Source organism: Eubalaena glacialis, chromosome 17 (genome assembly GCF_028564815.1).
Source record: "Eubalaena glacialis isolate mEubGla1 chromosome 17, mEubGla1.1.hap2.+ XY, whole genome shotgun sequence".
In the NCBI taxonomy this organism is placed as follows: Eukaryota; Metazoa; Chordata; class Mammalia; order Artiodactyla; family Balaenidae; genus Eubalaena; species Eubalaena glacialis.
The window spans coordinates 74,338,255-74,364,063 of NC_083732.1; the positions used below are offsets into that span (position 1 = coordinate 74,338,255).

Genomic DNA, 25,809 nt, shown 5'->3' on the forward strand with positions numbered 1-25,809 from the left:
TCTTCCCATCCGCCCAACGGGCGGCGGACCCCCATCCCCACGCCCCCACCCCACTCCACGCAACCTCGTCCCAGGTCCTCTCTGGGCGGCACCTCGCGGGCCGCGCCGCCTACGATTGGCCAAACACGGCATAGCGCCATCTCGGCCTACGGCGCGGTGCGCGCCGTCATTGGTTGGCGGAGGCGGAGGGCGGTGACGGTGGGCGGGGCCCCGTCCTCTGGTCCCTGGCCCAGGCCTAGCCCATCCTCCGCGGAGGCGCACGGGGCCTGGCCATCAACTAGGGCTCCGGCGGTTACTCTGGTTACTGCCGAAGCGCCGCGCTGGAAGGCTGCCGCCGCCCGCGAGGGATGCTGCTGAGGAGTCGGTCGGGAGCTCCCGCCGCCGCCGCCGCCGCCGCCGCCGCCGCCGCTGCCCTCTAAGGGAAGGTTCGGGGGCTGGTTCCTCGGGAGCCGCGGTGAGGTGGAGGTCTCGAGGTAGGGGCTGCGCTTCCCTGCCCTAGAGCCGCAGTCTCCAGTCCGAGGCCATCTTTGGTGGGCGAAGGCGGTCCCGGCGAGAGAGGAAGCTCACTCCTCACCGCCGCAGCCCTTGCGCTTTCCGACCTGGCTGGGCCATCGCTGTCGGACGAGGCGAAGCCGCATTTTTCCCAGCGCGAGATATTTCTTTGATGTTTCTCCCCCTGTTCCTCTTCTGAAAGGGCACCTGCTGCTGGTGAGAGAGAAGAGCAATTTTACTGCACGACGAGCCAGCAACAAAATTTAAAACATCATCCGGAATAGCCCCCAGGACCCTCCTCGCCTTCCAAAAAAAAAAGGGGGAGTGGGAAATACATGGATTGCTTGAAAGGGGAGAGTCTGGTCGGGAGCTGTTGGAGCAGGAGATTTTTAAATACTGTTTTTTAAATCCTGGAGAACGTTCCCGTCTTCTGATACTTTTATACTAACTTTATATGATTTTGTAAATTAGTCCGATTTGAATTATAATCCTGTGACGGTGTTTACTGGACTTTGGCCGGTCCCCCGTGCTACTTTTGGCAACACATTTTGGGGAGAACATCTAAACACCAAAACCCTACCAGAAAAGATCGGATCTGAACATTGACCCGGTGTCACCGAAGAAGCCTTTAAACCATGTGGACTTTTCTTGGCATTGCCACTTTCACCTATTTTTATAAGAAATGCGGAGACTTCGTCTCTCTGGCCAACAAGGAGCTCTTGCTGTGCGTGCTGGTGTTCCTGTCGCTGGGGCTGGTGCTGTCCTATCGTTGTCGCTACCGGAACGGGGCCCTCCTCGGGCGCCGGCAGAGCGGCTCCCAGTTCGCGGTCTTCTCGGATATTCTCTCAGCCTTGCCTTTCATTGGCTTCTTCTGGGCTAAATCCCCCCCCGGATCAGAAAATAAAGAGCAGCTCGGGTCTAGGAGGGTAGGTTGAATTCAAAGTGGGCAAATGAATGAGTGTCTTATATTAAAATTAGGACTGGGGTTACTCAAATGTAAATATTCTAATTTAAAGGGCGAGAGGCTGCAGGTTAGATACTGTGGTAGGAATTCTCATATATAGCTGGTTTTTTGGTTTGTTTGTTTGTTTTAAAAGCTCTTGACTGTTCCTTGGCTAAATCCTTGAGGCTCTTAGGAATGATTGAAAAACCTTTGTTTCATTTAGTGTTGGTGGTGCCAATGCTAAATAAAATTGGTTTGATTATGGATGTTGATTTGATTATGAAAGTTGAAATGTTTGAATCACTAGGACAGAATCACCATCTGTGATGGAAAAAAATTTTTTTTTTAATTTAAATCCTTTGGTAAGGATTATGTTTGAACCTGGGAAGAAAGAAACCCGCTGCAGGTTAAGTCTGCGGCTTTTAAGAAGGGACAGCTGCCTGGGGAAAGTCACAGAACAGTCGGAAGAGCTGGCAGAGTAAAATGCTCAGTGTTCTAAAGTCTTGGGCAAAACACCCTGCTCTCCCCACGTCGGCGGAGCCTTCAGTAAATCAAGGTCCTAAATCAAGAGACTAATTAATGTGTGCAGTTCAGCCATGTTCCTAAATCAAAGGTGGGTCTTCAAATACATGTGAAGTTATGATGATCCCTGCAAAGACAGCAGAGGAGGACAATGGTGGGAGATGAGGGGGGAAAGGTTGTAGAGGCCAGAACATTTTGGATTTGTTGCCCTTGGGTGTTTATACTTTTTCCCAAGAGCACTGGAGGATTCTAAGTATGGGAGTAATGCTATTTGATTTTTACTTTTTAAGAAGCACATTCCAGTTTCTGTGTGGAGAATGGATTGTAGGAGTACAAGAGTGGAAGCAGGGATGTGGGGTAAGAGACTCCAGCAGTAGGCCAAGTAAGGGACGACAGTGACTTGACGTTAGGGTGTGTGGCCTACAAAATAATTCACTCTTTGAGGGTTCTGGATCCCCATCATTTTCCTGTATCTGCAGTACAGATCAGCACGGTTTGCAGAAGGGGGGGGGGGCTTGGTTTAGAAGTTTTGCTTCACCACTGCTGACTGTGAGACCTTTGGCAAATTGCTTAGTTTCTGTAAGGATCCGTTGCCTCTTTTAGGTGGCAACAGCACTAACCTTGCTAGTAGTTAGCGAATTGAATGATTTAATGTTTGCAAAATGCCTGGTTCATAACCGTGATAAATAGTAGCTATTAACATTAGTCTAAAGGTAGTCTCCGTCTGTTAGGAACCTTTGGAGTGGTGCTGAATTCAGTGATAGGGTGGGTGTGGGTTGGAGGAATGGGAGGGGAGGGAGAGGGAATCTTTAATCCTCAAATTGACATCTTTGGTATCTTTGTCTGAGATAATGTCCCTCAAGGTCCCTGAGCACTAGTCCAGGTGGCTGGAATGTCGTTATACCATAGAGAAATTTGGGGGTAGGAAATTGGATTACCAGCAGTCACTGTTGGTTCCACTTTGTGAATACCTCAGGCTTTCTGCTTATTTCCTAAATACCTCGGAGTTGATAGACTGTAATGAGTACTAAGTTCCCATTGGTGGGAACTACTAATCTACTGACCAGGCTCTGAAAGGTGTAACTTTCTCCAGAGTTCCCCTTCCAGGATTGTGTGTGTGTGTGTGTTTAACAGGGACAATTTAGGAAGAAAAACTAATAACAAATGGCTAAGATGACAAAAGGGGCTTTTCTTGCTCTCAGAACAGTAATTTAAATATAGACAGTTGCTCTGGCCGTTAAGAAATACTGAGAGTAAGAGTCGACTCTATTGTGAAAAGATAATTTCTCTAAGAGAAATTATAAAAAAATAGAATGGACAGGAAGGCCCCAGTCCATTATAGAAGCTGAATGAATATTAGAATCACAGAGAATTAAAATTCTAAAGGATTTTAGGTTTTATCTCCTTCCTTTTTTATTAAAACCCTGTCAAAATGGCTTTTAGTCTTAATCGATAAGGTCAGAGAACTCAAGGAAGATGGTTCCTTGCAACTCTGTATCTGAAATGTATTCGTATTTGTGAATCCACATACCAAGAAAAAGTACTTATTACAGTATTGAATTGGTACTTCCCTGGCGGTCCAGTGGTTAAGACTCTGTGCTTCCAATGCAGGGGACGAGGGTTCAATCCCTGGTGCAGGAACTAAGATCACACATGCCGCGCAGCACACACGGCTAAAATCAAAACAAAAGAAACAAACAATATTGAATTATTCATTAAAAAAAAAAAGTAACAGGCACTGTTGTGCTCAGTGGGCATAAATCTCTCAAAACAGGCCTTTTTCATCTTCTTATAATCAAAGTTAAGGTTTTTACTGTCAGCCCAATGAGTGATAGGTTTAATGTTTGTCCTTATTCCTAAACTGGAGGGCCACTTGTTTGACTAGGCTCTCTTAAGAGTATCAGGATAGGGGAAAAGGGAGGTAAATTAAATATATTCTTATATGTAAGGACTAAAATTGTGAACAGGTCGAATCCCAAGGGACAGAATGAGTTATTCTCTTGGAATTTTAAGTTAAATATTCTCAATTAATAGATCAATAGCCAGGATTTGACAGTTTTTTGTTATATAAAAGTGATTTTAGATTAAGGTAGATTTTTCAGATGAAAACCCATAGGGAGAAAATAAAGATGAATAGTTGAAATATCTACAGGGTGCTGAATAATTTGCAACATGAAGTCATATCAGAAATTGTGCATGGGACTTCCCTAGTAGCGCAGTGGTTAAGAATCCACCTGCCAATGGGACACGGGTTTGAGCCCTGGCCCGGGAAGATCCCACATGCCGCGAAGCAACTAAGCTCGTGCGCCACAACTACTGAGCCTGCGCTCTAGAGCCTGTGAGCCACAACTACTGAGCCCGTGTGCCACAACTACTGGAGCCCGTGTGCCACAGCTACTGAAGCCCGCGCGCCTAGAGCATGTGCTCTGCAACAAGAGAAACCACTGCAATGAGAAGCCCGCGCACCGCAATGAAGCGTAGCCCCACTCGCCACAGCTAGAGAAAGCCCGTGTGCAGCAATGAAGACCCAACTCAGCCAAAAATAAAATAAAATAAATAAATAAATAAATTTTTAAAAAAGTTGTACATGATTTGCATCTGGTAGATGCTCAGTATATATTTGAAGCATTGAATAATTAATGATAGAATTTTCCCTGTAAGTCTTTGAAGCCCCTTGTAAACATTTTTTATATTTGGCCTATTATGGATTTATAAATATGTGACAGCATTTTCTAAATATGTTTGAATGATGGAATATAATTTAATTTTATTGGGATATTACTATATGTTTTTGTTTAACCAATATTTTGATATCATTGTTTTTTATATATGATCTGGATTTAAAAATGTAACAGTTCATTTGGTTTGATAATGTTTAGGGTATAGTTTTTACCTAAGATGCAAATGTCCAGTGTGTCTATATAGTAGTAGTATGATCTAAAGATAACAAATGTGGTTACATAATTCACTTTTTTTTTAAAAAACAGTGCAAAAAAGGAACCAGTATTTCAGAAACAACCTTAGTAGGAGCAACTGCCTCTACGTTGATATCTCCTCAAAATGATCCAGAAATTATCATCGTGGGATCTGGTGTACTCGGCTCTGCTTTGGCGGCAGTGCTTTCCAGAGATGGAAGAAAGGTGACAGTAATTGAGAGAGATTTAAAAGAGCCTGACAGGATACTTGGAGAATTTCTGCAGCCAGGTGGTTATCATGTCCTTAAAGACCTGGGTCTTGAAGGTAGGTTCATAGTGATTTTTAGGAGTTATGTGGCATAAGCAAGCACTCTTTGCTATGACTGGTAAAAAGGTATTCCATTTTATTTTCATGTATAAAAGTTACTCTATTCATTTACCAACAAATTTGCATGAAAATGAGAGCAAAGGAGAAAATAAACATGAGGAGATATGAAGTAGCCTTAGTGAGATAAATGAAGTGGCTAAAAAATTGTAATGGTCAAAATTGAAGACTGGAAAACCAGAATGAGGGCATGAAATTTAGTGAAAGGTGAAGGGAATTATCATTTGTAGAGTGCATACGGTGTACCTGTTATAGAACCTTTTTTTAAAGCATCATTCATCCATTAACCCAGTGCTTTTTAAATACTACTCATTTAGGAAATACTTATATTTGCTGTATGCTTTGTATGAGGTGCTGTACTGGGTGCCAAGGCTATACTAGTGAACAAGACAGATCAGCTATCTACTCTTGGGAATCAAAGTATAAAATATAGGCCCAGGCTGTGAATTGAGAAAGAGCTTGCTTGGCATGTAGGGTAGGCAGTATGTTGTAGTAATTACCAGCATTGATTCTGGCACTAGATTGCCTGGGTTTGACTACCACCTCAGGTACATAAAAAGCTGTGTGATCTTGGCTAAGTTACTTAACCTTCTGTGTATTAGTTTCCTCATCTGTAAAACTGGCACACTTAAAAGAGTCCTTGTCTCATAGTTTAAGAGGATTAATTGAATTCATAAAGACAAAGCGTTCAGAACAGTTCCTGGTATGTAGGAAGCACTATGTAAATGTTTGCTATTTTGTTCAATGAACTGAAAAGGAGACCAATGTAGCCAGAAAGTATTGGGTAACGGGGAAAGGAGAGTGGCTTGAGATTAAGGTTGGAGAGGTAGGCAGCTGCCAGATCATGCAGGGCTTTGAAGGCAGTGGAGCAGGAATATGACAGGATCCTGTTTACGCCTCTATAAAGGCTTCAGACCTTTGACAGCTACTCACAATGACAAACACATCTTACATCCTGACTCAGTACCTACAAACATACCTAAATCTAACTGCAATTTTACTTTTTAAATACTTGTCATGATTTTACCCAAGTATACAATTCACAGCTCGAAAGTCATTTCACAATTTACCATTGAGTCACATCCTGCAGTTTGTAGAATGCTGTTTTAAAAGAATGTGTGGATATGGTGTGGTGAATAGCCTCCAAGACTGTGGTGGTGGGGTAGCAAGAGTCAACTCAAGGAGTCTAGTGGGAGCTCATTGCTAAGTCCAAATGACAGATGATGGTGTTTGGACTAGTATGGTAGAGAGGATGTAAAGAGAAGTGGACAGATTCATGACCAAATTAAGAGGCAGGAATGGCATGACTTACTAAAGGATTGATGTGAGGTATGAGAGAGGGGGTGTTAAAAAATGATTCCTAGGTTTTGATTTGAACAACTGGTAGATGGCGGTGCTGTTTGCTGATAAGAAGACCTAGAGAGGAACAGGCCCTGGGAGGAAGTTGGGAGACCTGTTGAGATATCCAAGTGGAGCTGTTAAGTTGAATATATGAATCTCGAGTGCAGAGGAGTGAGTGATTTGAGCTGGCTGGAGTAGACATTTCAGAGATGTCAGCATATTGGTAATACTTAAAAGCCACAGCAGTGATGGAGACCAGCTAAGGAGAGTGTGCAGGGAGAAAAGAGAAGACAGAATAAACCAAGTCCTGGGAAACTGATGTTTAGAGATTGGGTAAAAGAAGAGGAGCTTGCCAGGGAGACTGAGCAGGAGCCGGCAGAATGGCAGAAAAGAGCCAGGAGAGTTTGGTGTCCTTAATCCAAGAGAGGAAAATGTTTCTAGCTGGAGGGGACGGGTACATATCAGGAAAGGAGAGGAGCCATGTCATGGTTTGCTAATGAAGGGTCAGGTAAGATGACCCTCAGGTAGAGAAAGGGCCATTGGATTTGGCCATTTGGAGGTTGCTTGTGACATTGACGATGTTTCGGTGGAGTTGTGTAGACGAAACCTAGACTGAAGTGAGTGGGAGATTAAAAAATTTGAGACTAGAAAACTACTCTCGAGGAGTTTTTCTCTAACAGAAAACAGAAATGGCAGAGGTGAGATGCAGATGTGAGGATAAAGGAGGGTGTTTTTTTTAAAAATAAATTTATTTATTTATTTTTGGCTGCATTGGGTCTTTGTTGTGGTGCGTGGGCTTCTTGTTGTGGTGGCTTCTCTTGTTGCAGAGCATGGGCTCTAGGCGCATGGGCTTCAGTAGTTGTGGTGTGTGGGCTCAGTATTGTGGCTCGCGGGCTCGAGAGCACAGGCTCAGTAGTTGTGGCGCATGGGCTTAGTTGCTCCGCGGCATGTGGGATCTTCCTGGACCAGTGCTCGAACCTGCGTCCCCTGCACTGGCAGGCGGATTCTTAGCCACTGTGCCACCAGGGAAGTCCCCAAAGGAGGGGTATTCTGGTACTAGATAGAGCATGTTTGTGTGGTGACAGAGAAGATAAAGTTGAGAGGGAGGCGACTAAAGGGGTTACATTCATTCCTTCATTTAACAAATATTTATTAAGCATTGGCCGTATTGTAAGTACTGTTCTGGGTGCTGAGGCTACAGTAGTGAACAAAACAAAGATTCCAGCCCTCATAGAGCATACATTCTAGTTGCTAGTGTAGAGGGTGGTGATAAAAGATGAATAAATAAAATTTAGAGTATATGTTATGGTTATAAGGGCTTTAGAGAAGAATCAGAAAAGGGAGATAGGGAGTTGAGGGTGGTGTGTAATTTTTAAATAATGAAGTGGGAGAAGGGAAAGCCTTGCTGAGAAGATGACATTTGAGTAAAGGACTGAAGGTGGTGAAGGAGTATCCCTAGGGCTATCTGGAGGAAAGGACTCTCCAGGCAGAGAGAGAATCAAGGGGAAAAGCCTGGTGGGAGGAGTGAGCCTGGCCTCTTTGAAGAGCAAGGAAGGAGAATCGTGTTGACTTGAGTGGTGTGAGTTATAGAGAAAAGGTCAGATGGGCAATGGGGGCTGGATTCCATTGTGGCCCACTATATGGATTTGGCTTTTACTCCAAAGGGAAGCCACTGGAGAATATTAAGAAGAGGAGTTATTAGGTTTCACATTTTAGAAGTATGATTAGAAATATTATTTTAAAATATTCTTGTTATTGTGTAGACAAAAGAGTAGATCATAAAGTGGCAAGTCGGAAGCAGGGAGACCTGTTAGAGGATTATTGCAGAATCAGTGAGAGTTGTTGGCTTGGACCAGGGTCGTAGCCGTAGAGGTGGGGGAAGTGGCCACATTCTGGGAATATATTGATGTTTGGAAGGAAGAGTCAGTAGGACCGGCTGATGGATCAGATGTGAGGGATGAGAGAAAGAGAGGAGTCAAGGTATTTAAATGAGACTAGACAGCATTGCCCAGAAGAGGTCCAGGACGACCCCTGGGGTCAGTGAGGTGAGCAGGAGCCAAAAAAGAGGACCGAGAAGGAGCAGGTGAGGAGGAAAAGCAAAAGACTGCAGGGCTCTGGACCCAAGCGGAGAGAGTGCATTGTGAAGAAGGGAGGTCCGCCTCTGTCCTTTTAAGTTTCCTAACCACCACCCTCCATGAGAGGGTCACTTGAGGCAGATGTGACAGTATCCTGAGACAGGATTTTGTTATGTTTATCGTTGAACATCAGGCAACTGGAAATGCCCTCAGACTAATGACTGGATATAGAATCATTTAGAAATCTAGCCTCAGGGGATATGTCCAAGGTTGTGGCAACAAACTTCAAATGGGTTCTTATAGGTAGTTCATGAAAGGGTGAGGAGAGCCATGCAAGAGGGAGGGGAGCCACTGAGGTATTCTAGCCAGTCCACGCATCATGCATACCTTTAATATCATAGCAAGAGTCCTTTTTAACATTCATTATGCTGTCAGTTCCCCCTCAGGTGTGATGAGCTATGGATAATAGAAGCCCTTGAAATAGTTACTTTTTGGAGTGTAGACTTTTAATATAATACCGACTGACCCATCCTGGTGTGTGGGTTTTTAATAAGTGAATTGATTGCCCTTTGGCTTAAGCTTAATATCTAGAACTCTTCAAATGAATACATTATAATTTAAATGCTATAACTTTATAATAAGTCTCATTATCCAGTGGGGAACCTCCTCCTCACCTCACTTTCTTTAGGATTATCTTGACTTTTCTTGGCCTTTTTGCTTTTCTATATATAAAATTTAGAATCAGGTTTCAATTCCCATGAAAACAAACCCTGTCAAGATTATGACTGAAATAGCACTAAATGTCTAGCTCAGGTTTAGAAAAATTGTCTTGGACTTCCTATCCATGAATGTGGTATACTGTCCATTCAGTTAGGTCTTGAGTGTATTTAAATAAAATGTCATAAATCTTGTTTGTCTTTTGTTATATTTATTCCTTGACTCTGATTTATATTGGGACTTCCATAGGCGATACCTATTTTATTATGCACTGTATACTCATTTTGAGGTTCAGAATTCACACCAGGTCATGGTACAAAGTTATGATTGTTTTTCTTATGGATGACTCCACCCATGGCCTATGGTAGATGGCTTACTTCCATGCCATGTCTCAGGGCGTTGAATTGAGTTTTTCTGGTCTCTGTCGTATTGACAAGAAATTTACGTATGGTGCCAAGTTCCAACGTCCATTGCACGTGGGGGCCCCTACCTCCTATCCAGGAGTGGCCCTTATAACTCCAGCCTTTTAGGCTTGTGGTTCTGATACCCTTATGCTGTTGCCTTTAAAACTTGCTCACTGGTTTGACTTTGAAGTTGCTTTTCATTTTTAGCATATGCAGTTTTTTTGTTGGTTTTGTTTTTTAGCTTGCCTTTTTATAGAAAGCAATTCTGCATTTTTCAATGTGGAAGAGTTTTCCATGCCAGTTTATCTGATATGTTGATAGTAGTAGTCTAATATTGGAGCTATATGGTTAATAGTTAGTGACAGCTCTAAGTCCCATCACTGTCTTCAAAGTTATTAACTAGTATTTGTGAAGCCTGAATTTCATTAAGGTTTAGGGTGCCATCTTCCTGCCTGCTTAAGAAAGTAAAAGTGCCAAAGTCTGTCATATTCGATTTCATCAATAAAGTAGAAAGAAAGATTTTTCAAGAAATCTTAAATTAGACCTTATTTATATACTTGACTTAGGATAATTTACCCGAGGAAAAATTTTACTGTGCTACTATATACTTTCCTCATCGTCTATATACTTTTCACATTGTTTGTTGTGTTCTAAATTGGACCGTTTTAGCATTTAAAGTTCTTCCATAATATAATTATGGCTTAAGAAAAACAAGCTATCTCAGTAGCTGACAAAACAAAAGTAGAAATACTAGATGGGCTTTAAACATTTAGGTCAGTAAAGAGTGGCAAAGAGATCCAAAGTGAATACACTGCTAATTGGCAGCTTTTAGGAGATATGTGTACTTTTCTCTGAATGAATTTTAACTGGAATAATTTAGAAACCATACCAAAAAACTAACTTACTTTGGTCCTAGGTCAGATGTGTGACAAGTATTCATCCAGCTTGTCCCTGACTGGACTTTAAGTGTGACTAAAAAGCATATCAGAAACTGATTTATTTTGATCTTAGCATAGATATGTGATAAAAATTGTTTATTATAAAGTTTTCCTTTCATCAGAAATGAAGTTATTTTAATGTACTTAATCCCTAATATATTTTAATGTATTTAAATATATATTATGTGACTAATATACAAGCTAAAGTCCACTTTTTCACAGAAACGTATTTCCAATACTGTTAACCATTCTTTATCATAATTTTAAGCCTGTACATAGTATTTTCTCAGTTCATACTTAATAATATACTTTACCTAACTTAGATTCATATTTAGGTTATTTACAGTTATTCTTATTAGAGGTAACACTGTAGTGAACCTGTTTTTGTATACACCTTTAATAATTATTAAAAATATGAATTATATCTTTAGGATGAATATCTTAGATGGATTACAAGACTAAAATTAGGATGCTGACTTCTTCGTGGTTCTTGATAATTATTGCTGTACTTATTTTCTAAAATGTTATTACTTTATAATATGACCAGTAATATATAAATTTATCCATTTTATCTTAATCTCACTAACAATTTTGAGAGATTTGGTGTCTTATTGTTTCAGTTTTATTTCATTGATTTTTTTAAATCAAGTTTTGAACATTTTTCCTGATATGTTCAATGTTTCTGTACTACTTAGTGTGAATCATCTATACACTTTTGCCCATTATTGTTAGGGTCTTAATATTTTTCCTATGAATTTTAATGAGTAAATTTTATATGTAAATATTTACCTTTTGTGATATTACGAATTTGCTAAGCCTTGTCTTCCAGAAACATTAAGATTTCTGAAATAGTTATATTAATGTCCAGTTCTCCAAATGGTATCATAGCTTTATGAACACAGAAACTCATTTTCAATGGTCCACGTCCTCTTGGTGCCTGGTGTAACTCTGGGCATATTACAAAATTGATTTTTTTGACCTGAATTGTTTTGCAGATACAGTGGAAGGTATTGATGCCCAGGTTGTAAATGGCTACATAATTCATGATCAGGAGAGCAAATCAGAGGTTCAGATTCCTTTCCCTCTGTCAGAAAACAGTCATGTGCAGAGTGGAAGAGCTTTCCATCATGGAAGGTTCATCATGAGTCTCCGGAAAGCAGCTATGGCAGAGCCCAAGTAAGACTACAGCTTCAAATACATGATGTTAAAGAAATACATTTAAACTTGGCCTTCGTACAAATACTATTTTATACATTTTCATAAGTGTTTGGGTATGGGTTAGAACATAGCTATTATATTAAAATAAACCATAAGTTAGAAGAATGTTAGCTCTTCAATGCCTTTGTTAAGAATATCATATAGATAACTTTCCTTTGAATGGCATAGAACTATTGAGAATTTTTCTTTGACTAAATATGTTATGTGATCTTTTATGTGGTTGGAATTTAGAGGGTATAGTTGTTGTAATTAAGGCTTAAGTTCATATGTGCCCATTTGGGAGTTGGGGTTTGTGGTTATGGTACTTTTTATTAAAAGTCAGGTTAGAGAACTTCAAGAGAAGATCCCTGTTCCATTCATATTAAGGACCTAGACTGACAGAACTGGCTGCTTCTCTCTCTCTTTTTATTGAGTTATAGTTGATGTACAATATTATGTAAGTTACAGGTGTATAGTATAATGATTCACAATTTTTAAAGGGCTTCTCCTCTTAATTATTAACTTATATTTGTCTCTAGCCCTATGCATTATAATTGAGGTTTAAGTTTTAAACATGAGAACCCTCATGTCATTGGCAAAGGCTTAAGTGTTGACAAAGCAAGTGAAGTGAGTGGATTATTCTTAGAACTGAAAGAATTTGATATCTATGGAAGTAGAATATGTTCATTGTAGAAAAATGGAAAAATACTCAAAAATATAAAGAAGATTGTAAAAATTATCCATGATCCTTCTAACTAGAAGTAACTACTCTGAATAATTTGGTAGATAAATTCCAATTCCGTGTATGAATTTGTGTGGGTATGTAAAATTTTTCTGCATGTATTTTATTTTGTAATGAATGAGATAAAACCTGTTACTTTTTAAAATGCTTTTAAAAAAATCATTACATTAGTAATATGTATTCCATTTTAAGAAATTAGAAAATTAAGGGCTTCCCTGGTGGCACAGTGGTTAAGAATCCGCCTGCCAATGCAGGGGACACGGATTCAAGCCCTGGTCTGGGAAGATCCCACATGCCACGGAGCAACTAAGCCCATGCGCCACAGCTACTGAGCCTGCGTACCACAGCTACTAAAGCCCGCACGCCTAGAGCCCGTGCTCAGCAATGAGAAGCCACCGCAGTGAGAAGCCACCGCAGTGAGAAGCCCACACACCGCAACCAAGAGTAGCCCCCGCTCGCCGCAACTACAGAAAGCCCACGCACAGCAACGAAGACCCAACACAGCCAAAATTAAAATAAATTAAACAAAAAAAAGAAAGAAATTAGAAAATTAAAACCACACCAATTCTAAAATCCATTAATGATCTCTTTGCTTTTCGTCATTCCAGACCTTTTTCTATGTACATGTGTGTCCATATTACATGGGTAAACTGGAGATAAAGAAAAGGGAATTTTTCATTCCTTATTTAAATTGTTCAGTTGTGCTACCAGAGAATTTATTTCTGTTTATTTATGTTTTAGCACAAAGTTTATTGAGGGCACTGTGCTGCAGTTACTAGAAGAAGATGATGCTGTGATGGGAGTTCAGTACAGGGATAAAGAGACTGGAGACATCAAGGTGAGATATATCAAATATTAGCTCTTCCTAAGAGATTTTTATTTTCTTTTTCTCCTACTCCTTTAAAAAAGTAGGCTCACCAATTTATTATTCATCAAAGGGACCGAGATCTCTCTAAGCCCTCTGCACCAAATTGAACACATTGTTCTTTAGAGCACTTCAGAATGCTGTTCAAATAACTTCAGAAACAAACACCATGATTTTAACTGTATTAAAAACTGAAATGAGAAATGTACCCTAGGAGAGAAGCAGAGGGGAACTGGAAGATGCAAAAAGGAAGGATTCAGCATAAAAGAAATAATTAGAATAAAATAAACTATTGTTTAAGTAAGAAAGGCAAAAAGTAAGAGAATGTCTGGGGAAATAGCAGAATAAAATAGTTTGCTCCTGTTGGTTTAGTAAAGAAGAGAAAGTCAAAGGCTTATCTCTTTGATTCTTCCCGGCTGCTCCATAGGGTAACCACGTCCTAGGAATTATACTCTAATGGGGGCAATTACAAGATAATATAAATACATACATCCACGTGTACAAAAATTCTTCTAAGCCCTAGCCACTAACTGAAAGCACTATGTGAAGTTAGAAAATTCTAGAATAAAAGAATGTGGTTAGTCCTTGGAATTTGTAATGAGATTCAGTCCTCTATGGGCTGTGCTTGCTTTGTAGCAGTTTCCCCCAGTGTCCATCAAAGTAGCTTAATCCCAGATGGTTTGGATGGTAGGGCTTTGGAGGAAGGTGATCCTCAGGGACTCAAGGGGAAGGGTCTCTAAAGATTGGTTGTGCATTACCTTCAGCCCATGTAACAGCTCCTTCAATAGCATTATCTTCAAATACTCTGTAATGCCCCATAATGTATTTAAATTTGTTCATGTACCTTTTAAAAGAATGTCCTTTTCACGTGTATTTCTAACCATTTAGCTGAGTATTCTTTGTTTTTGTTGTAGGAACTCCATGCTCCATTGACCGTTGTTGCAGATGGACTTTTTTCCAAGTTCAGGAAAAACCTGATTGCCAATAAAGTTTCCGTTTCTTCACATTTTGTTGGCTTCCTTATGAAGGTACCATAGGAATGCAATTGTAGGAAATAAAAGCAACTTGAAACTTGAAAATTATTAAAATATTTTACTTATTTATTTTTCTAGAATGCACCACAGTTTAAAGCAAATCATGCTGAACTTATTTTAGCTAATCCGAGTCCAGTTCTCATCTACCAGATTTCACCTAATGAAACTCGAGTACTTGTTGACATCCGAGGAGAAATGCCAAGGAATTTAAGAGAATACATGACTGAAAACATTTACCCACAATTACCTGGTAAGAAATAGTATTTCACTGTCATTGTAATCTACTGTCTGCAAGCAAGTCTCACAAAAGGCCCTTCATTTCCAGTTCTCACTGAAGCTTTGTCTAAATTAGGCCAAAGATAAGGATGGCCGGTGAAAAATTCATCCAGTCAGTCAGCTACACTGGAGCTGAATGAACTATTTAAACCAGCACATAAAAAAAATCTCCAAGTAAAAAAAATAGTTTCAATGTATTTTTTCTTAGTAATAATTATAGTTTTCTGAATAATCATTAATAGTGGCATATATGGTATTTTTTAAGGTAGTCTGGATAGCAGTCTAGGTGTGTGAATTCTTGAAATAGCTCATACTGAATTACTTCTTGTGCTTGGTTTTTGTAGAAATGATAGCTACCATATATTGAATGTCTACCATATAAGAGGTGTTTTACTAACATAATTGAATGTCTACACAACTACCCTATGAGGTAGGCATTATCATGATCCCCATTTTACAGATGAGGAAACTAAGATTCAGAGAGGTTACTTAGCTTCTCCAAATATAAACCTTTAGTAAGTGGCAGAGCCAAGGTCGAAAGCAGGTCTGTCTGGCTCATACATCTCTGCCCTCAGAACATGAGGGCTATAAGGGGTCTTTCAGACATCTTTGTAAAACACTCATTAAAATTATTATTTTTTGAGAATAGGAAGATGTAAGAAAGAAATATAAACGAATTATTAAGAATATTGATAAAATTGAAGGGAAACCCTGCTTGCCAGTTATGATATGATTATAGTAATAGCACATTATCCTTGGTATGAGAACGTTTTGTTTTAATATTCTGTTTTTTAAGTTATTTTTTAAATTAAGCAAAGTTATTTTTTAAACTAAGTGAAAGCACTCTATTTAATAATTAACAGAATATTAACAGAAATTAAGGTATACATGGACCAATTTAGATTTTTAACAATGACATTTTCAGTACTTCAATACATTTTCACTAAGTTAAGCCATTTTTGAAGCTTTCAGATGGAAAGAATGAGTTATGCATATTTAGGAAAAGGAGAGTTAATAATGTGATATATTTAGCATTTTTTTCTTTTATATAGATTTTTTTTTCCCCAATCCGAAACTTAGTTGCAGCAGACTGCCCTGTGTAGTTTTATGCTCATATTAGTTAAGTTATGGAAATTCTACTCATTGTAGGAAGGAATAGTTTCAGCATAGGCATTCTGCTCCTATATTCCCAGATTACGAATTGTATGAAAAGAAAGTTTATTTTCTATACAAGTAGAAGCACAAAACTTTAAAACTGGGAAGTATCTCAGAGACAAGCTAATCCAGCTGTTTCATTTCTAGATGAAGAAACTAAAGCTCAGAAAGGTAGTGCTCTATACATCTTACCCTTTTCCTACTGTACACACCTCCTGCTGTTTGTGAATTGGTGGTATATTTCATCTGATCTTATAGAATATGGTGGTGACAATAAATTAGGTGTTAAATATATGATACCTAGCATTTAACATTTGGAAGAGAGGTGGGTGGTTTTTCTCCCTGTCTCATCTCATCTGGATTTGCTTCACTTTTCCTCAAGTTTTCTGGTTCACCCAGCTCTATGTTTATCTATTTACATTAATTTTCTCTTAGATTCCTTGGTAATTCCTTAGCTTGAATAACTAGGTGCTTAATGAACGATTTTATTAATAATTAGTTCTTGATTTTTTGCAAGGGGTATATGTAACAACCATAACAGATGTGTAGTAGGTATTTGTTTATTCTTGATAAGAAAATGTGATAACTTGAAATTGGAATGTTATAAACCATTTATTTGGTGGGGTGGGCTTTACTGCAGATCACCTGAAAGAACCATTCCTAGAAGCCACTCAGAATTCTCGTTTGAGGTCGATGCCAGCAAGCTTCCTCCCTTCTTCACCAGTAAACAAACGAGGTATTATTTTATTGGACTGATTTTATAAAAGATATTCCAAATATTCAAATTCATTACTCCAAATGACATGTATGTGGTACAGTTTGTAACATGTGGTACGGAAACTTGATTACTGTGGAGTAATGCATTAGTAATACCAAAATTAGTTTTATATCTATTATTTAATATTGAGTACATATAGGTCACTGTTCTAGTTATTGGAGATACAACAGTTAATTAAATACAGTCCTTAATCTAGAGGAGGCAGTTTTCTAGTGAGAGATATAGACAGATTGTTTCAGAACACTGCTGATAAATGCTGTAATGAAAGCCCACTCATGGTACCCCCGATTCACTGTGAAGGGGTGGGGTGTACAAGGCAGGGAGGGGAGCCTGTGAACTGGGAAGGGTGATTAGGGAAGACATTGCTCTGGAAACAGAGCTGGACTTGGGGCACGGAGGGTGAGTGGGAGCTCATCAGGTGGACAGTGAGATGAGGGACTTTTTTTTTTTTTTTTTGGCTGCGTTGGGTCTTCATTGCTGCCCGCGGGCTTTCGCTAGTTGTGGCGAGCGGGAGCTACTCTTTGTCGCGGTGCGCAGGCTTCTCACCGCGGTGGCTTCTCTTGTTGTGGAGCACGGGCTCTAGGTGCATGGGCTTCAGTAGTTGCAGCACGTGGGCTCAGTAGTTGCGGCACGCGGGCCCTAGAGCATGCGGGCTTCAGTAGTTACGGTGCACAGGCTCAGTAGTTGTGGCACACGGGCTTAGTTGCTCCGCGGCATGTGGGATCTTCCCGGACCAGGGATTGAACCCACGTCCCCTGCACTGGCAGGTGGATTCTTAACCACTGTGCCACCAGGGAGGTCCCGAGAGATGAGGGACTTCTAAGTAGGCAAAAGCTAGGATGGCCGAGAAATGGTGGCACTTAAGTGAACTCAAGTAGCTTCCTATGGCTGGAGCATAGGATAGGTGTCAGAGTGGTAGAAAGGTAAGATATTTATTTAAAGTTTAGTTTTAATCCTACAGATGATGGAACGTCATTGAAAAGTTCTTTTTTATAATAGCTTTATTGAGATATAATTCACAAATCATATAGTTCACCCATTTAAAGTGTACAGTTCACTAGTTTTTAGTGTATTCATAGGTCTATGCAACCATCACCACAATTAGTTTTAGAACATTTTTATCACACCAGAAAGAAACCCTGTACCCATTAGCAATCACTCCTCATTTCCTTCCAGTCCCCAGGCAACCATTAATTTACCTTCTGTCTCTATAGGTTTGCCTCTTCTGGATATTTCCTATAAATGGAATCATACAATGTGATCCTTTGTAACCGGCTTCTTTGAGGTTCATCCATGTTGTAACATGTATCAGTCCTTCATTTGCTTTTATGGCCAAATAATATTCCATGTATGGATATGTCAGTACTACATTTTGACTATCCATTCATCAATTGATGGACATTTGGGTTGTTTCTACTTTTGGTTCATCCCTGTGTATGAGTTGTTGTGTGGACATTTATTTTCATTTTTTCTTGGGTATATACCTAGGAATTGAATTGCTGGGTCTTATGGTAACTCTGTTTAACGCTTTGAGCAACTGCCAAACTGTTTTCCAAAGTGGCTGACCCATCTTACATTTCCATTAACAATGTATGAGGGTTCCGATTTCTCCACATCCTTGACATGTTATTATCTGTCTTTTTGCTCATAGCATCCTAGTAGATGTGAAGTGATATCTCACTGTGATTTTGATTTGTATTTCTCTGATGGATAATGATGTTGAACATATTTTCATGTGCTTATTAGCCATTTGTGTATCTTCTTTGCAGAAATGTCTGTTCAGAGTTTGTACATTTTTTAAGTGGGTAAATTAAAAAAAAATTTATTAAGTTCTAAGAATTCTTTATTCTAGATATAAATCCCTTATTAGATATATGATTTGCAAAGTTTTTCTCTCATTCCATGGATTGTCATTTTGGTTTCCTTGATGTTCTTTGAAGTTTTTAATTTTCATGAAGTCCAGTTTATCTGGTTTTTTCTTGTGTCATTTTTTTTTTTTTAATTTTTATTTATTATTTATTTATTTTATTTTTTAGCTGTGTTGGGTCTTCGTTTCTGTGCGAGGGCTTTCTCTAGTTGTGGCAAGCGGGGGCCACTCTTCATTGCGGTGCGCGGGCCTCTCACTATTGCGGCCTCTCTTGTTGCGGAGCACAGGCTCCAGACGCGCAGGCTCAGTAGTTGTGGCTCACGGGCCCAGTTGCTCCGTGGCATGTGGGATCTTCCCAGACTGGGGCTCGAACCCATGTCCCCTGCATTGGCAGGCAGATTCTCAACCACTGCGCCACCAGGGAAGCCCCTCTTGTGTCACTTTTGATGTCATATGTAAAGTCTTTGCTCAACCCAAAGTCGTGAAGATTTACTCCTATATTTTCTTCTAAGAGTTTTATAGCTTTAGCTTTTACATGTAGGTGTTTTGATTCATTTGAGTTAAATTTTATGTATGGTGTGAGGAAGGGGTTCAGCTTCTTTTGTATGTGGATATCCAGTTGCACCAGCCCCATATGATGAAAAGACTATTCCTCGTTGAACTGCCTTGGCAGTCTTGTCAAAATTTGACTGTAAATGTAAGAGTTTATTTCTTTCAACAGTATTTTGTAGTTTTCAGAGGGTAAGTTTCACATTTCTTTTGTTAAATTTATTCCTAAGTATTTTACTCCTTTTCATGCTATTATAAGTGGACTTATTTTCATTTTAAGATTCTTCATTGCTAGTGTATAGAAAAAAATTGACATTTGCGTATTTAACTTGTATCTTGAAACCTTGCTGAACTCATTTATTAGTTCTAATAGTTCACTGAAAAGTTTTAAACAAGGTAGTGGCATGATTAGAGTTTTGTTTCAAAGATATTACTCTGATATGTTGTGGAAGGTGGTTTGGAGGAAAGTTCAGACTAAAGCCTATAGTAAGGCTATTTAATTTTTCCATGTAAATGATGATGAAAGGCCTGAACTAAGGTGTGGCAATAAAAATGGAAGGTAAAGAATGGATTTGGGTAACATCTAAGGTGAAGAATGCATGAAACTCAGTGATTAATGGTAGTAAGAAAGAGTGAGGTCTCTTGATGGGTCCCAGGTTTCAGGCTTAGATAATTTTGCCACCTATTTGCTGACATTGGAAATACAGGGAAAAGTGTGTAAGTTTAGGGAAGTGTGGAGAGATGATGAGTTCACTTTTGGACATAGTGTGAAGGGCTGGGAGGTCATTTGAGTGGCCTGGTGAAGCCCCATTGAAAACAGGAGTGTGGAGCCCTGAGGAGAGGTGTGAACGGGAGCTGTCGATATACTGTGGTTCCTGAACATAAACAGCTATCGTTTGCTATGGAAAAACATGCATCATAAACTACCAATCATATGAACAAACTATACTGCAAAGCAGAATGAAAGCCAGTGCCAAATCGATATAAACAGCATGCTGTGGGAACATATCCTAGTTGGTGGGATTGGGAATGTTCCACGGAGAAAGAGGAATAAAAGCTGGTTATAGTTTGTGGTTTTTAGTGAAGGTATTAGACTAATACATAAAAAACTTGGATTAATATTTAGAATATACCTTTTCATAAATATATGTGTATTCTATAATTAGTTATAAATGTAGTATATTGTGACATTACAGAAAAAAATTATCCATAATTCTGCCACGTTGCCACTACTATTATGGTTGGCTATTTCTCTCAGAGACAAAATTAAATAAATGCTTTAACTGTCCCTCTAAGTCCTAGGTCATTTGCCAGGCTGACAACTGATGGGAACCTTATTCAGGAGCTTGGTCAGGAGGTGTATCTCGAGTCAAAGTGCGGAGCTTTCTGCTTCTGTAGTTTTGTTTTAAGGGGGCCTAATTTTCAGCTAAGATTCAATCAAGGCTTATTCTCTTAAATTAACTTCTGATGGTTTTGGAATATCTGCCTATTCCCCTTGAACCATACAGACATCTCTCTATAACATGCTGGCAGCAAATATTACTGTGAAACGTCAACGACCTCTCGATTTTTTTCGCTCGTGGAAGGCTTGCTTTTTATGCATGGATGCCTGTACGTTCTGTTTTTTCATGGAAGAGGCCTTATAAATATTTTGACATTGTTTGACTTAATCTTAGGGTCACATGTGAGCTTCTTGAGGGCAGGGACCATGTTCTTGTTCTCACTGTATCCCCAGGGTCTGGCACATATTAGTTACCCAATAAATATTAATTGAATCAACTCTTGAATTTTTGCCTGAATAAATTTTAGTCATGATTTAGTCCCTTGTATTTTCACATTCTCATTTACTAGCTCACATTCAAAATGTTTATAAATTAACAGAGTAGTCTTTTTGTTTGTCTTAAAGGATGCTCCAGGATGATGTCATAATCTACTTTCTCTCTTTTTATAGGTGTTCTTCTTTTGGGAGATGCATATAACATGAGGCATCCTCTTACTGGAGGAGGAATGACTGTTGTTTTTAATGATATAAAACTATGGAGAAAATTGCTAAAGGGTATCCCTGACCTTTATGATGATGCAGCTGTTTTCCAGGTAAGATATTATCCTTTGACAAAAATGTCACAAAATAGATTTCTTTCTGGGGCCTAAGAGGAATGGGGCTTTGAAGGGGAGGTCTGTACCTAGGAGCCTGGTCCTTAGTAGTGATTCTTAAGCAGTCTTGTTCAGGATTAAGAACTTGACTTGTCACCTATGAATCTTTTAGAATTTCTGTACTTGGATATTATATAACATTGGATTACATGGGCCACTTAGCTTCAGAGATTAACTCATTGCTCTGGAGATGTTTTTTTTTGGTGGGTGTGTAAATGTTGAACAAGGCATAATTACTTGTACAATAGTCCTCAGGATAACTATCAGTTTAGGGGATTATAAACATTAGTCTGTGCTCTTTCTTTCTCTCTTTCCCTTTCCCCCCTTCCCCTTCCTTCCTTCCCTCCCTCCCTCCCTCTCTCCCTTCCTTCCTTACCTTTACCATATAATAAGTGATCTTTTTCCTTTTTAGGCCAAAAAATCATTCTATTGGACAAGAAAAACGTCTCATTCCTTTGTTGTGAATATCCTTGCTCAGGCTCTTTATGAATTATTTTCTGCCACAGATGGTAAGTGCAGATATTTTTAAAAGAATATTGCTGAAGTGCAGATTTTTAGCACAGGAAGGGAACTTAATTACAAAAAAGTTAGTGATTAGGCCAGAAATAGAAATGTTTCCTGAGTTTGCTAACTTCCAAGTTGGTAGTCCTTTTTAACTCAACCCTTGAGCAAGATTTTTTCTAATCATCATGTATCCATCACTTTGTGTGGAAGGCTGTTGCTTCCGTAGACAGCCTTAATAGCAATACCTCAAAAATGTGTCATTATTCACCCCTCTGGTCCAAATCAGATGCATAGGATTGTGATGCAAATCTTATGCAAATGCATGAGACTGTGATGGAAGATCTTTCTGGCCATGAATTAAAAGGCAATATAGTTGTTAATCTTTTTCTCCCTGAACACTAGTTTCAATTTCTTTTCAAAGTAGTATTTTGTAAAATGAATATGAGCTTCATATCAAGCCTAAATTTTGTCTCCTGTTAAAGTGCACAAGCAGAAATATTCCCACGCTTTTGTTTTTGTTTCTGTATGAGGTGATGGTCAATCTATACATCAAGGAAAACATGACTTAGCAGAAACAGTGGTAGAAATGGAGAAAAAGGCATCTGTGCCACCTCCCAACCATGGCCGTGTACAAATTAGTGAGTGGTAGGTTAGTAAAACTAGACCTTTAGGTTTTCAAGAATAAATATAACTTGAATCTCATTACCTCAGGTGTTTACAACAAAGCTATTTCTATGACCTGGCTGAGGCCCTAGTGATCCATACTTTGGTGATCTGATTACAAAGGATGATACAGTACAAATACTTCCTGCAGCGTCTCTAGCCATCATTCTTGCTAAAAGCAAAGACAACTTACTGTGATTTGCCAAGCAAATCTCTCTTGCTAGTTGAGCATGGAAGTTACAATGGCTGGTTGGGCAAGAAAAGAACTAAATTTGGAGTGTTTCTAAGCTCTTTCTAAGCTTTTCTAAGCTCTTGAGTTTCTTACATGATGAGTTTGAATCTGCTGACAAAACAACATTAAAAAAGTTACGAAATAGTGGAGGAGGAATGAGCTTTATTGCAGTAAAAGGTTACCTGTCGTATCCTTTTTCATCTTTTGTAAAGAACAATCTAGGCATATTTGAGAAGAACATTGGTTCTGTACTATTAAAAAGGTTATTGATTGATTATATTATGTTGTGAGGGTTTAATGAATTATTTTGAAAAGTATAAAAAATGTACACATATAAGGCATTATTATTTACTCTTCACAGCTGTTCTTTTTACTTGATAATTTACTGCTCAGAGATATGGATCAGGCATCTTAGAGACGGGGGATCTGGTTTCTAGAACTGTGTTTTTATAAGAAAAGTGTTTACAAAGTAGTTTGCATCATTTAATGAATTTACAACACAGTCAAGGAAATAGCTTTTAAATAACTCTAACTTCTAAGACCTACATGTTTAGTAATTATTTACTAGCAGAAAAAGTTTATTCACACTTAAATTACTATGTGTAATGTTACTTATGAAATTTAAAGGAAATCTTGGGTTGCTGAAATGCAACTAGATTTTTTAGAAATTATCTGTAAGGTGTAATAAATGTTACACATTCATTTTTTCTGACATTTCATTAATACCCAACATAAATGTGTGGATAATTTGATCGGGAGTAATTTTTAACTTTTATTTTAGATTCCCTACATCAACTAAGAAAAGCGTGTTTTCTTTATTTCAAACTTGGTGGAGAATGTGTTGCTGGTCCAGTTGGGCTGCTTTCTGTGTAAGTTGTTTCGATGACACAGAGGAAACGGATGTTCCAGGTTTTCTTAGGACAGTTGGGTTTATGAATGACTGCAAGTCTCTCTCCCTTATGCATTGTGCCACTTTATCATCATTCAGTAGTATCCCAAACAAAACGCAGCCCAGAGAAATGAAAAAAGGCAATATTTAGTGCTGCATTTTTGTTCTAGGAAACAACAGGGTTGATTCTATGGGAACCATGATTAATAGAAGTTTATATTTAGAATTTAATTCTGTTGGGACTCATGAAACTCAGTAACAGTTCTGATGGTGCAGACATATGTAGAATTATTCTTGGAAAGTCTGCAAAATGAAATTCTTTAAGATTTTTCTCCTTCGTCTGCTATCTTAATGTCAACACTGTTGTTATCTTTTGAAAAATCTAGACTCAACAAGCCAGGCCATCCAGCTATTTCAGACTGAGATCTCAAGATTAGTGAAAGAAAACAGCTCAAAACATACAATTTAATAAACTAAGAGGAGTTACTGGCTTCTCTGACAGGGGTGAAGTCTAAGTAGTTTCTTGTAAGAAAAAAAAAATTTTAATTTGTCCCTTAGCTGGCAGATACAAGCTTGTAAAGTCCCCTAAAATATAGAGTGTGTGTTTACCTTTACAGATGATATATAATTGGAACCTCTTTATGAGTCAACTTTCATTTCCAGGTCTTACTAATATATATATATATACTTTTTATCTTTCCTATTATAGATTGTCTCCTAATCCTCTGGTTTTAATCGGACACTTCTTTGCCGTTGCAGCCTATGCCACATATTTTTGCTTTAAATCAGAACCTTGGATTACAAAACCCCGAGCCATTTTCAGTAGTGGTGCTGTATTGTACAGAGCGTGTTCTGTAATATTTCCTCTAATTTACTCAGAAATGAAGTACTTGGTTCATCATTAAGCTTAAAGGGAACCATCTGTGAATGAATACTGGGAACTTGCCAAGTCTGAAGAGACTTGGAAGAGATGTACATAGCACAGTACTATACCGCTTCTAAAGTGGGAACTCTTGGACCACGATTGGGATTAATTTGTTTTTGAAGTTATTTGTACGTAAACATGTAAATATGTACTTTAATTTGCAATTTCAAATGAAGGGTAAAATAAGATAGATATATAAAAGAAATGATTGTTACCATAAATTAGTGCTAACACTGAGGAACTGCAGTTTGTCTTTTGAATTCAGTATATGGGATGAGTTATTATGGGACATGCAAATAAAATGAAGAACGAACTATCATGTCTTTTTGTCTCGTGCTGTGGACTTCTTTACGTAACTTCATGAAAAAGAAACCAAAGTGGGATGGAAAATGCGGAGGGAAACCCATTCTGTTAAATAACTCCTGACGTTGGGGAAGTTGCCTTAATATCTCTGGACCTTATTTTCCTCATCTATCCACCTGTCTTTCCTCACTTATCCAATTGGATAAGGTTCTCTTCTGAGTTCTTGGAAAATATCACATTTATATGGAAAGGCAATCGAGGGCTTTATATAAATTCCACTGTGTAACATTAATAAGCCAGGCTAGGCTTATTTCAAGAAACAGTGAATGAACAAATAAGCACTTGCAATATCTGGCATAATGCCTTAAAATCAGTTAGACTTTACTGAGTTTACAGTACATTTGAAGAGATTATGGACATTCAGAAGGGTATCATGAGACTTAAGTAAATCCCCAAATATCACTAAAGTAAATTGCTTCCATTAAAAGAGCAGTAAAATACAACCGGGAATTTTAAGTAACTACTTCAGATTCTAATGATCAGGGCTAAAATTTTATTTATAAAATAAAGCTTTTATAATTAACATTTCTCTTGTTCAACTTCTAAGTTGAAATTTTTTCAGTTGAGGAAATTTTTCACTAGCCAGATCACTTTGCCTTGTTTTACCACAGTGTATGTGGACTCATTTGCTTGGTTTTGTGAAATTCCCCTCTGATAAATCGTACACTTCAATTGTCTGGTTAAAAATACACTTCCTTAGATCTGGCCTTTTTATTAGCAGCTGGCTTTCTTTGCGGGGGACATTTTCACAGAGAACTAAAGCTCTCACTTGATGCAGTTACTGCAGTGCATCTGATTACAAATGAGAAACAGCAAGATAGTTTTGAGAAGTGGACGTATGATGGCCACAGACTTACCGGCTGAGTTCATGTGTCAGCTTTGGT

At 38.7% G+C, this 25,809-nt stretch overlaps 1 protein-coding gene across 1 annotated transcript; it reads left to right on the forward strand.

Moving 5' to 3' along the window:
- Positions 1-211: 211 nt before the first annotated feature.
- SQLE (squalene epoxidase) lies at positions 212-24,829 on the forward strand. Its single transcript, XM_061171474.1, has 11 exons — positions 212-1,418; positions 4,945-5,197; positions 11,728-11,908; positions 13,413-13,509; positions 14,451-14,564; positions 14,649-14,820; positions 16,642-16,737; positions 21,147-21,289; positions 21,762-21,858; positions 23,530-23,617; positions 24,347-24,829. Exons 1-11 carry the CDS (start codon positions 1,128-1,130, stop codon positions 24,540-24,542), a joined length of 1,728 nt encoding a protein of 575 aa, XP_061027457.1. The 5' UTR covers positions 212-1,127; the 3' UTR covers positions 24,543-24,829.
- The last annotated feature ends 980 nt before the right edge of the window (positions 24,830-25,809 follow it).